A 13,757-nucleotide genomic window follows, 5' to 3' on the forward strand; every position below is an offset into this window, starting at 1 on the left:
TATTTCTAATTTAATTCCACTTTGGTCAGAGAGCATACTCTGAAAAATTTCAATCTTTGAAATTTATTGAAGATTTTTGATCCAGCATAGAGTCAATCTTGGTAAACATTCTAAGTGTACTTAGAATATTAATTTTATTATTATCAGGTGTAATGCACTATAAATGTTGTTTATTTTGTTGATTGAGTTTATTAGATCTTACTGATTTTTTCTATCTGTTTTCTCTGTCAGCCATAAGAAAACAGAGAAATCTGCCTTTTGCTAACATTGTGAATGAACTTTGAAGATATTATGCTTAGTGAGATAAGCCAGACAGAGAATAACAAATATTGTATGATGTATGTAAAATCTAAAAAATACCAAATTCATAGAAAGAGAGAGTAGAATGGTGGTTACCAGGGTGCAAAGGTGGGGGAATTGGGGAGATGTCAAAAGGTACAAACTTGCAACTGGAAGGGTAAGTAGATGAGTAAATTCTTGCAATCTAGTGCACCTCATAGTGATTATAATCCACAGTACTGTATTATATACTTAAAACTTGCTAAAGACTAGATCTTAAATGTTTTCATTTCTCCCAAAATGTAATAATTATGTGACTTGATAAAAAGCTAAAACTAATGTGGTAATCATAGTGCAATAAATAAATGTATCAAATTGGCTCATTGTACAGCTTAAACTCATACAATGTTATGTGTTTACTATGTTTCAATATAAAAGAGAGAAAGGAAGTTGTCAATGCTATATATAAAAACAAAAGTCTCTTCCTGGCTTGTTGGCTCAGTGAAAAGAGCATTGGCCTGGTGTATGGACATCCTGGGTTTGATTCCCAGTTAGGGCACACATGAGAGGCGACAATCTGCTTCTCTTCCTTTCCCCCTCTACTTTCCTTCCTTCTTCTCCTCTTGCAGCCAGTGGCTCTATTGGCTCCAGACAGGGGTTGGTAGGTGGGTCCATCCAGGTGCATGTGAAAATCTGTCCCTCTATCTCCCCTCCTCTCACTTGAAAAAAAATGTTTCTAGCATGGCAATCAACACTAGTGTGGCAGAAGATACTGGACATTGCAGGGTGGGGAGATAATGGTACAGTGCATGACAGATACTGAAATGTCACCAGGTGACAAGCAAGTGAGATGTATAAATACAGTGGACCAGGAGGAAGTGCCTACATGTGTATATTATGTGGGTGTGGAAGTGTGAGCATGCATAGATGTGTAGGTGTGTGTGTGTGTGTGGGGCACAACAGTGAGCTGAAGAGCATGTGACTCTTCAAAAGGAGGTAGCTGGTATTCAGCCCCAGAAGAGATTTGTTTGTGGGTATAATATTGCCTGATGTCCTACTCTTTCAAGAGAAGCCAGAAATCAATATGTTGATATAAAATGCCCTGAGTTTTTAATGTTGGCTCAAAATGTTAACACGCAGCCATTCACAGCATGAAATGGTGCCTGGGCACCAGATTAGGTCTGAGGTCAGGACGAAGAGGCACTGCTGGGGAAGAGGCGGGCGCAGAGAAGAGAGAACACCAACAATGGTGAAGAAGGTTGAGGATTTTATTTAAGCCTGTCATTTATATATTGAAAGTTGAGCATTTTTATGACAAAAGTTTTAAGAAGAAAGCTTTTTTCCCACTTTCACCACTGTGGCTACCAGTCCTACCCTTATTATCATGCAGATATGCTGTGAGTGGAATAATTTATCTGTACACACTATCACAGAGCAACAGTTTCATTCTTAACTCTAAGCAGGCTAGAGTACTTCATCCAAAATAAGAAGAAAATAAGAGATTTTGCACTTTTATATTTTAAAGTTGATATTTTAGCAATATTTTGACAATGGTTTATTTCATTGATAACTTTTGGCAACACAACATTAAAGGATAATCTATTCATTGGCATGCAAAGCAATATGGTTTCAGAATATACCTCTTAAATTTACAGAACTTAAAATTTCAAACATCCCATGTGGCTGGCAGGTGGTGTTGTGAGGATGATCTTGAATAGTAACATACTTACTTCCTAAAGATAAAAAACAAAAGACAGTGATATAATAGAGCTATAATAGGTGATGTGATTAAATTATCCAAGAAATATTTTAAATGTTTATTTTGATAAAAATTATTTCTTAATCTTTTAATCTTATAAACTCTTCAAATATTTGCATTCAAAGATGACTTATTCTAAAATTACCCTATCAAGAAATATAAAGTATATACATAATTATAAAAAGCAGTTACAATCCATCAAGATAAGTAGTTAATTTTGGTGTTTAGAGTTTTTATTAATATACTTACCAACTTAAATGCATAAATACCAAATATACTGGTATTTTATTTTGTGCTAAAGTTTCAACATACATAGCAATTTGTAATGTGATATTAATATGTCAATGACAACATCTCCATGTTTTATTCTTATCTGTGTTACTAATGCCCTGATTCTTACTGATGCTCAGAAAATGTTTTGGAATAAATTGGTGAATAGATAAAAGTGTAATGATATAAAACAAATATAATAATGTAATTTTAAATGATTCATAATTTTGATTATATACCAAGAGAGTGAAGACTCTCTTTCCCACATAGAGAACAATCTGTATCAGTATGATAATATTTATGAATGTTTTGATGGTTTTCAGAATGAACTAAAATGTAATCACCTGTCAGTGATTTTGGTTTGAAGCAACCAGTTTATAAAGTCCCGGGTGGCAAGATTATCAAGAACTGTGTTCATCTCATCAGAGAAAGAGCCATCGGCGTGTCTGCGGCGGAGTTCTTCAACAATGGTGACTTCTTCTGGGAAACTGAGGAAAAGGGGGTAAAATCAGTATTTGGGTCACTGATCTAAATAAATGCTAACTGACTGCCTATCACTGCTAACATGGAAGGATCATTGAGAAACAGTAAGTTTCTATTTACAGAGGGCCTACTATGAAAGGCTTTGTAGAAACCTGTGTGAACTGGTACATGCCAGAATGGAAATTCTGGAGGTAAGAAAGAACAGAGCTGCTCTAGAGACATTTACTAGAAACCTATATACTCTTACTGATCAATGTCACCCCCATTAAATTTAATTAAAAAAAATTTTAAAAAGCGTATTTGGGATATGAAATCAAGTCTGTGCAACTTTATATCTTTTTAATATTCCAGCTGCTTCAGAGATTTTAGCATATTAGCAACACAAAAGTTATTATTGAGAATATTAATTTATTTATAATTCAGAAAAACATATGATATATTGTAAAACTAGTGATTTTCAGAACAGCATTGCAAAGTGCAGTTTTAAGGAATTAAACCTTAGTCTATATTAGATTTTGTCTTTGATCAGTTTAATAAGAAGAATTATTGGTATCTCTTTAAAACTCTCTCAAATACCCTCAAGTGTAAGTGACTATTTTACCATTGATTTTGTAAATTGGATCATTAAAGTATAAAACATCAGTGACAATACCAGTTTCATTTTGTCTTAAGATTTTTTTTAGTCTCAGTAAGCTTGTTTTAAATCTCACTAAAGAATTGAGTTGAACATGAATTTCATTCTTCTCAAAATCCAATTGTCAATCAAAATGGTCAGGAGAAAATGAGATGGTTCAGGGGTCTGTTTGGTTGTGATAAGAGCCAAGAAGGTATGTAAAGGTCTTAGTCTCATTTTGAACTGTGGTAATCTAATGGTTATTTTTATGACAATCCTATAAAAATGAATATATTGTTAAATATATGGATGTTTGTACATATCTCTATTTTGAGTGTCATTTCATTGAAAGTTTCATCTTAAGTTTAGTTCCTTTCAGTCTTCATCAGATTTTTACCTAAATACTTACTAACACATAAATATATGTTGACCTTATTTTTAAATATTTAAACTGAAACTTTAAGTTTTCAGCATTATTTCTTTTTTCCTTATCCTTACATTTCCTAGGACAATTCTAGATTAAATTTATTGTCCTGGTGTCATTTTCAAAAACAATCTATTCTGAAAAGTGTCTCAGATTGCCAAACTAATAGCTTAAATATAACAGAACTCCAACATGAGATTAAAATGTCATCTGTTTGACACTATTATTAATACTTGCTCCTACCGATAAAACAGATTAGATTCTTATGGATTGTCTCCTGCCAATAGTTGTTATTTCTTTACTTTTTGAAACCATACTAATTGCTTCTAAAATCAAATCTATATATAGATAAATGCAATCTAAGTTTTTAGCATCACACACACACACACCCAAAGTTAGATAAGAGTGTACAGACTTACTCTCGCCTTCCTCGGCCTTTCACCAGCCAAGCAATGAATTCCTTGGCAGCTTGGCCTTCCAAATAGGAGCTTACATCACTGGTAAAGGTCCCTTCAGCGTGTCTCTCAAATTCATCATGGCGTTTGGCAATGTTATTCCTGAAAGAAATGTTAAAGTTAAATTGAAGATCTGTCTCTTTAGCAATATGATTCTCACCTATAAGCAGTGGCAGCTTTGGGTTGAGGATTCTATGTACAAGGGGCTTAGGGAGATTTGAGATATGAGGGTAGCTAAGGGACTCATCCTGAAACTACATTACTTATCTGAATTGAAGTTTGATGGGAGAGGGATAATCATTAAGGTGGGGCTAATGCTCCCCTACTCCCCTCAGCACACCCATTTCTACCTGTCCTGCTTATCTGTGCCATTGATTATTACTGCTGCATTTACTTCAGTCTTGCTGCATGTATTTTCTCAAATGTGCTACGCTGCTTGCAAATAAAGCAGCTGTTTGTTATTAGTACATATGAAGTCAGAGATCGTTATTTGAGTCAAGGAAAAGCAAAGGAACATCTCAAAATGTCACCAAAAGGACCACATGATAATGGATGAAAGGAAATGCGATGAGGCAGCTATGAGGAAAGCTGAGATGATGGCCCTAGATCACCCTCAAGTGTGTGCAGTTCTGTGTAGGTGGTTGACCAACTGTCCTCAGTCTCTCCTGCATCTTTTATCTCTGGAAGGTTTCATCTTAAACACACAACAGAAATCACCTGAGAGCAAAGATTATTTTACATTAGCTTACTAAATTGTAGAATTTCCTTTTTAGAAATGAGGACAGTTGTTTTATTTTCTTTATTTTTTTAATTTGTGAGTTCTCATATTTTACTAATGGCCACATCTGTCATCCCTAACAGGGACTTCTCCCAGTGTCCGATCTGACCATGGCCACCATCCTCCCTGCCATGCCCTCCACTTTAAGAATTTTTAGTCAACCTCCCTGTTTCTTCAATTCTTCCTGCTGACCAATATTTATTATCTTTCTCTGTCTCTTTTTCCTTTCTTTTCTCTCTCCCTCCTACATTCTATTGCGACAAATCTATGCCCTTTTCCTGATTTTCATATTCCTTTTGCTACTTTGTATGCATAACTCCCTTCCCATGTGGGCCACTCTCCAAAGAAATTGTGAAATTCCACCATCTCTGTGAAACCCTTGTGGATGATTTCCTTTAGTAGCCTACATGAATCATAAAACCCAACACTGTCAACGAAAATCCAACATTAAAATGTATGCCTTACGGTAGGCTTGTGTTCTTATTTGCCTTCTTCCCTCTTTATGCGATGTAGCTAGACTATAATTTTAAATGTGTATCTTGGATTGTATTTTACAAGAAAAAGACTGCATCTGTTTCCATTCCTTACCATGATTAACTTGGCTAGAAGTTACTTTGAATGTGATCAGAGTCATGAGTTTGAACCCTACAAGAGAATATTGAATTTTCTCTTATCTTTTGGTCAGAAATTATATTCCTAATCTTACAGGCCTGCAAAAGTTAGCTTTCAATTTTAATAGAAAATGGTCAAGAGAGAAAATATTGCTAAGATCACAGTTGGGAAAATAATTTAAAGTCTATGTTCCATTGTAAGGTGGGCAAGGCATTTGGCAGGGTGAGAGGTGAGACATTCAGAGACATAATACAAAAAAATAGCATCCAACCCTGAAAATCATCAAAATTGAAAGAGCTTTTGGGTACTGTTTGGTGAGCATGATACTGTAAGAAATTCAGGAGAAATTTTAGATACGTTTAAGTAGTACATTTATGTGCCAATTTTTGGATACTGCTTAGATCCCTACTTGTTCCTCTTGGTGTTCATCAACCACTGCACGAAGTCCTGGGCACGCCTGGAGTCCAGATACTTGCTGTAGTCACTGGTGAACGTGCCTTGGGAATGGCGCTTGTCTTCATTCATCTGATCTGAGTCATTAAGCAGGTCTGTCTGGGGAGCTGGGAATGAGCTGTAAAGAACAGTGATTGGTGCAACTAAATCTCTCTTCAAGAGTAGACTCACTCAAGGAGAGTATTCTCTATAAACCACAAGACTACATGAATGTCAAAGACAGGTGCCTTGAGTATTTCAACTAGTACATGTATCAAAGAGATCTTGATTGCCACAGGAATCTCAGAGTTTTGTTAAAGGTGAACAACTCTGATTCTGTATCTTAGTAACAGATTTTTAAACTGGTTTTGTCTTTACTAAAATAAATTAAATAAGTCTTTTTACAACTAATTAATGTACTCATGATTATGCTAATAATGGCAGAAAAGAGCAAGCAATTACTTGACTATTTTAAAAGAGTGAAGAATCCCAAATTATTTGGGCAGTTGATCTATGTTCCCAATTTTGTTTTGCATATGTTAATATAAATAAGTAGCTCTATTACCTGGTTGCATGATAGCTAATGGTGAAAGAGAAAGACACTTAAAAATTCAAAGAAAGAGCCTGACCAAATAGTAGTGCAGCGGATAGGTCATTGGACTGGGACATGGAGGACCTAGGTTTGATACCCTGAACTCAGATTGAGCACAGGCTTATCTGACTTGAGCATGGGCTCACTAGCTTGAGTGTGGGGTCACTGGCTTGAGTGTGGGATTATGACCCCATGGTCGCTAGCTTGAACCCAAAGGTCGCTGGTTTGAGCAAGGGATCACTCGCTTTGCTGTAGCCCCCCAGTCAAGGCTCATATGAGAAAGAAATCAATGAACAGCTAAGAAGCAACAAAGAATTTATGCTTCTCATTGATCTCCCTTCTTCTCTATCTGCCCCCCCCCTCTCTCTGTCTCTCTCCTGTCACCAAACAAACAAACAAACACAAATTTTCAGAGAAAGACAAGAAAAAGCCCACATGTGGGTTTCAAACTGTGTGTAGTAGATAGTCCACATGCTGGCAATCAACAGTTGATTGACATGGCAAATATCGGGAAATATTCAATGTGATTAATACTCAGAAATAGAATTGGGATGCTATTTTGCACCTGTCAAAAAGCAAATATTAAATACAGTAAGGGTATTGTGAGAGGAGTATTTCGATAATGATGATGGAAGTGTGTATGTGTATGAATTTTCTGGAAAGCAAGTTGGCAAGATATTACAAAAGATTTAAACTCATTCAAACCCTTTTACACAGTGATTTTAAGAGTAAATATCTAGTCTCAGAAAAAGAGTAAAAAACATAAGGAGAAATTTTATTTGCAGTGTTCTTTGTGAGAAAATTTAAAGAAGTCAAGTGTTCAATAGAAGAGGAATAGCTAAATAAATATAGTATATTTATGAGATGAAATAGTATGCAACTATTAAATATCACACATTCAATAGACATTTCTAGTGATATGAGAAAAAACTAACAATACAATGTTAAAATAAAAGGCATAATATGAAGCTATATAATGATATGAGATATATTTATATGTAATACATAACATTTTTTGCATATTTTCTATCATGAACATGTATGACTTTTACAATTAGCAAGAAAGTGTTATTTTTTAAAAGGATTAGAAAAGAAAAAGTTGGTGTGAATAATTAAAATAATCTACTATGCAGTGTGTGAGTAATGAATGGATAGATAGGATCAGCTGAAGATTTCAATGAGCTATAATTTCCCATGTAACACATTTTTCAACATTGCCTACTCCTTTGGTTGTGAAACAACATACTTTGATCTATACTCCAGAAACAACTTTATCACAATGATATTTTAAACTTTTGAAATTGTGCAGAGTATTTACCTTAAATTACTGAGATCTCTTCACTAATTATAATTTGCACAGGCTATGTTATAATCGTAGTGCTATGTTAGTTCAAGTCTAGAGATTTAATACCTGGATTTCTCCTCTGTGTCCTGAAGGGAACGTTGCCAGCTGCCTTGTGCCAGCATTACAAATAATCCAGCCACGAAGTAAATGCTTTTCATTTTTGCTGCCTGTTGGAACACAGAGGAGAGGTGGAGGGAGGGAGACAGGCAACCACATTTAAGCATGTCAGGCTAAATTAGTTTGATTTTGACTAGGTAAACATAAGTTTTTTTAATAAAAGCTAGTTATCAATTTTACTCTGAGTATATTTCCAGTTTAGTTTTAAATAGTAGATTATATTTTCCCCAGATTGTTTTGGTGGCAAAAAAGGATACAGAAGATGTATATAACACCATTAAGCATTTTCATTAATATAGGACACTTCTGTTAATATTTAGAAGGCTCCTTTTCAGACTTGGAATTAAAAATGTCCATGATAAACATTTAAAGTATCCACTGTAGATGATATGCTACATATGGTTAGCCTGAATGCCACCTTATCCATAATGCCACCCCCTTCACTATCAGTCTGGCTTTCAATTAATAGTCCTTCACTTCCAAGCATTTACATTATACTGCATTTCAACCATCTTAAAGCAGCCTCAGGCTACAACTTGGCATACCAGCTGTCGGTTCAGATGTATTATTCATTTATATTTTAAATAGTGTAACTTGGTCTAGACTTTGTAATTATAAAGCGGCCAACAGATTTGAGGTATTTTAGGGTGCTTTGACCTGTTCTAAATTAAAGGAAAAAAATCATTTTAAAGACAAGCAATTTGCAACAAGAACTAATGCTTTTGGCAACTTGAACAGTCACAACTAAGAAACTCAAGAGATCACTGTCATAATGAAAATTAATGCTTGCATCTGAAGTCTTGGAAGTCCTCAGGTTGTTTTATAATTGGATTTAGTCCAGGACATGTCAATCAGTGCCTGTGATACTCTTAGACCTGGTTGTACGATACACCTGGTTGCTTGTTCTTGTACTCCAAGCCGATGCTCTGTGAAGCCTTAGGATGCCAAAGTCATAATGATGCAGTGTGGATCCAGTGGGCTCTAACATGAATTTGGGGCAGAATATCCCCACAGGGCAAGCTCCTCGATTTTCTTAATAGAAGCCTCAAGACCGACATTCGTCATGGACTTCTCTCTGCTACTCAAGTCTGACCATGTTTACTTTGAGAAGTGGGATTTCAATCCAAGTTTGATTATGTTTATTCATAAATAATTTGAATGAGTATTTTTAGCAAATAGCATGTGGTTTAAAATAAGGATTTTACAAATATTATCATTTTAAACTATCAATCTTTTCTTTAACATCCTAGCCGTATTTACTATCTATCTTTGGCACTAAAACAAGGAGACTGTAATACCAACAGTGACTTTTTTTTTTATGAAATGCTAAGTCTCTTTAGAATAAGTGGTCAATTAGACAAAAGAACACAATAGCAATTACATATTCACGCTTCTTCATTCAACAACATCAAATTACTAATTTGGCATTTTGCTATGCTTCAGTTTATCTAGTTGACAAACTTTGGAAACTTTTTATACATGAAGATAGTGTCTTCTGATCATACTTCTCAATTATAAATTTATGCTTTTGAGAATTTTAAAATCTTAAAGCAAACATTTCTTTTTTATAAATAAATTTTTATTTTAATGGGGTGACATCAATAAATCAGGGTACATATATATTCAAAGAGAACATGTCCAGGTTATCTTGTCATTCAATTCTGTTGCATACCCATCACCCAAAGAGAGATTGTCATCCATCACCTTCTATCTAGTTTTCTTTGTGCCCCTCCCCCTCCCCCTCTCCCTCCTTCCCTCCCCCCGCCCCCCATAACCACCACACTCTTGTCCATGTCTCTTAGTCTCGTTTTTATGTCCCACCAATGTATGGAATCCTGCAGTTCTTGTTTTTTTCTGATTTACTTATTTCACTCTGTATAATGTTATCAAGATCCCACCATTAAAGCAAACATTTCTTTTCATAATTGCACCACTGTTTCAAAGTCAGTTAGTCCCAGATCATTTCTTCTATGCAAAGTCTCTAAAGGTTTTACAGAATCTTCTTTCACATTTTATGAAAGCAAATCTCAAGCACGTGCTATTCTGCTGCTGTGGGAGCTGGTGGAGGAGGAGACAACCACACAGAAGCGAATGCTCAACATCCTCTACAGGGAGTAAAACAAATCCTACTCAAATAGAAGCTGATTTTTTAAATTCCATTTATTCATTTATAGATGTCTATAGACTTGTGAAAAAAACTTAAGAATAAGTGTAATAATTTGAATACCACTACCAAGAAAGCAAATGTTTGTTATTTAGTTTGTAAATCTTATTCAATAAGAAAGAATTTCCAGTTATTCCCCCAACACACACACACACACACACACACAAACACACACAACACACACACACACTTAGGTAGTCAAGGGAGAATCAAAAAAAGAAAGAAAGAAAGAGAAAAAAATCCTACATATTTCCACTCAAATTTAAAGAGAAAATATGAAAAAAATATGATAACAATAGTATTCCCCATGTAGAAAGTCTTTTAGAAAAATTAATCTTGGATTAAGGCAAGGTGGCATTATATATTTATCCCAGATGTATTGGTGTTGTAGGTCAAATAAATACTTTTTAAACTGGTCAACTCATTTCTTAGTACATGTGGAAAAGCACATCACTTAATTATTTACTTCACTTTGGATCTTTATAAAATTGTTTTTTGTCTTTAAAACTTAAATAGGTACTTTAGAACATCTGATTCATTTCTAAAGAGAATTACTAAAATTTTATTTCAGAATTTGGACTCTAGATATTTTATTTATAACTATTGGTTCTTAATACATAGCAGATAATTATGAATCTGTTGCTTTATCCCCAGACAAAGAATGTCCAATAATCAATATTTTCTCACTGCACCAATAAGCTGTATTTTATTTACAAAGAGCTGATTTCATGGACTTTGATTTTTTGATAGACATAAAAAATTTGAATATTTGAAATATGATGTTGATTTTGTTCTTTTGGAAATCTATAAGTTTTCATTAGTAAGGAGCAATTTCTATTATAGTCTCTCTAATGGGCACTTTTCTGCTGAATTTAAAAGGCGCCTTCTGTTCAAAGTAATATACATATATATCAAGTCCAAGGAAAATATTTATTTTTACAATGTTACCCATTACTTTAAAAATGCAGTTCTCATAACAGGCAAATCTTGTAACAAGTGCATTGATTTGAATCTTTGTTTTTCTTTCTAGATACTTTATATCTTTTCATTGAATTATTTCTCTGACTCAGTTTGCGGCTCCACTGTGTTGATGTTTATGTAAATACATTTTATATCACATTTTCATCTCAATTCTTCCCTGTGTATTATTAGTAATAAAGTATAAGATGAAAGAACATTTTAATACATAATACATTGCCTCCTTAAAAATACTTAATTGTACCCAAAACAGGATATACAGTCGTAGGATCACTCAATATAATCTTACCTTCTGACAGCAGAGTGTGGAGCAGAGTAGGCGGACAGAGAGTGAGCCCTCTTTGGGACTGTGGATGAGCTGTGTCCTGAGCTCTGTACTTCTGCACCAAAGCGCACTGCTCTTATATACTCTCTGGCGCTGTTTAGCCTCACAGATATTATGCTGACAATATAAATTTCTCATCTGTAAATAATGGGCTTTTGTTACAAACGATTTCACTCGCCCACTCACTTTGCTCATCTCATTCTACGCTTATACTGGGTGGGACCTCAGAGGTCAGGAAACTTTATTTACTCTCATGTCTTTGTTTGTTGACAAAGGAAAGGACAGTTTGGAAATTCACCTGTTACTCTCAGTCAGGCATGAAAATCACTTAAGTACTCTACAGTAAATTTTGATGCTGAAGATGTGAAATTACTTGGTTCATGGCTAACCACATTTTGAGGATGGTCTTCTTTGAGGATCTTACAAGTCTTTCTGTTTTGCTATTTAGTTGTGATATATTTATTTCAATACAACAATTAATGAGTCCTTTTATTTACCCAAATAATAAATCTTTCACTTAAAGCATGTTTAGTAATCTTCTCATCCTGACTTTATAGAATTACTTTGTAATTTTTTTGTTGGGGAATTTTACAGAATATTAGTTAGAACTTAACGTGTCGTCTTGTAATCAATTGGAGTCAGGAAGAAGGGATAGAGAAAAATGAGGATTAAACATCCAAAATAAGTGATGCTAATAAAACAAGGTCTAGTATTTGTTTTCCTTTCTAGTGGATATTTCAAGGCTAAATCTATTGATAAGAGAGCTGAGCACTGCTTTATAAAAAGATGAGCTACTATGCTTATTGTCACATGTGTTTCCTGAACTTTGTCATCTGCATTTTAGGATTTCAGTGATCTACAGAATTTAGCAGATATGAGTCTGATCACTTTAGACAAAGAAAAACAGGAAGTGATCTGGATAGACAGCGTGGACAGTGTAAGTGTAATTAGATTTTAGTCTGGCTGCTGTCAACACATTGTGTTACTGTGGTCCCGTCACATATCTCTTTGTTCCTCAGCTTCCGGATTTGTAAAATGATGGTATTGGTTAAAAGACTCTTTTATAATAAAAGTCTGATTCTATACGACAAAATCATGGCAACATTTTCTAACTAGATTTTTTGTTTTTTTGTGGGTTTTTATTTATTTTATTTATTCATTTTTAGAGAGGAGAGAGAGAGGGAGAGAGAGAAACAGAGAGAGAGAAGGGGGAAGAGCTGGAAGCATCAACTTCCATATGTGCCTTGACCAGGCAAGCCCAGGGTTTTGAACCGGCGACCTCAGCATTTCCCGGTCGACGCTTTATCCACTGTGCCACCACAGGTCAGGCCTCTAACTAGATTTTAATCTTCTATTACCATCAACAGCGTGATAAAGCTGATGACTTGTACAGGATTAAATCATTGATACGACTGAAGAAACATTCCCAATGAACTTAAATTCTTCAACTGTGGGTTGGACCCATTGATGGGTATAGAACTACTTAATGCCATAAGATCAATTCTATATGAAATTAGGAAACTTCAGGAAGGATTTTTTGTGTTGGTGGTTATTGATGATAAAAGACGGTGTTATTTAAAACGTAGTGGGCTATGGACCAGAATCACTTGCTAGAAACGTAGACTCTCAGGCCCAAAACCAGACTTATCTAATAAGAATATGCATTTTACCAAGATTTCCAGGCAAACTGTATTATTATTATTATTTTAAGATTTTATTTATTCATTTTAGAGAGAAGAGAAGAGAAGAGAAGAGAGAGAGAGAGAGAGAGAGAGAGAGAGAAGGAGAGAGGAGCAGGAAGCATCAACTCCCATATGTGCCTTGACCAGGCAAGCCCAGAATTTCAAACCAGCGACCTCAGCATTTCAGGTCAACACTTTATCTACTGTGCCACCACAGGCTAGGCTTATTATTTATTGAGGTTTGTAAAGCACAGCAGTGCAAAATACCCATCTCATTTCTTTGCCTCCTCCTTGGTGTTTACTGCTGTTTTGACCTGAGTACTGCTTCTTGGCACTACCAGCAGAGGGGGTGGAAGAGCAGAGAACAGTGGTACTCAGGGCCATATCAATGAACACTTCCAGATGTAATGATGGCTTGAAAGTGTGAATTAGTTCAATATATGATCAAA

General features: G+C 35.0%; 1 protein-coding gene across 2 annotated transcripts; it reads right to left on the minus strand.

Moving 5' to 3' along the window:
- Positions 1-1,533: 1,533 nt before the first annotated feature.
- GCG (glucagon) lies at positions 1,534-11,700 on the minus strand. Of its 2 annotated transcripts, XM_066345427.1 has the most exons (6): positions 11,591-11,700; positions 8,109-8,209; positions 6,083-6,244; positions 4,248-4,385; positions 2,653-2,796; positions 1,534-2,012 (listed from the first exon to the last, which is right to left on the minus strand). In XM_066345427.1, the coding sequence occupies exons 2-6, from the start codon at positions 8,198-8,200 to the stop codon at positions 2,006-2,008; spliced, it is 543 nt and encodes a 180-aa protein (XP_066201524.1). In that variant the 5' UTR covers positions 8,201-8,209; positions 11,591-11,700; the 3' UTR covers positions 1,534-2,005. The 2 variants fall into 2 exon arrangements, with proteins under 2 accessions (XP_066201524.1, XP_066201525.1); XM_066345428.1 differs by lacking the exon at positions 1,534-2,012 and having other exon boundaries at positions 2,649-2,796.
- Positions 11,701-13,757: the final 2,057 nt, after the last annotated feature.

The sequence above is a fragment of the Saccopteryx leptura genome, chromosome 7 (genome assembly GCF_036850995.1).
Source record: "Saccopteryx leptura isolate mSacLep1 chromosome 7, mSacLep1_pri_phased_curated, whole genome shotgun sequence".
NCBI classification, from domain to species: domain Eukaryota; kingdom Metazoa; phylum Chordata; class Mammalia; order Chiroptera; family Emballonuridae; genus Saccopteryx; species Saccopteryx leptura.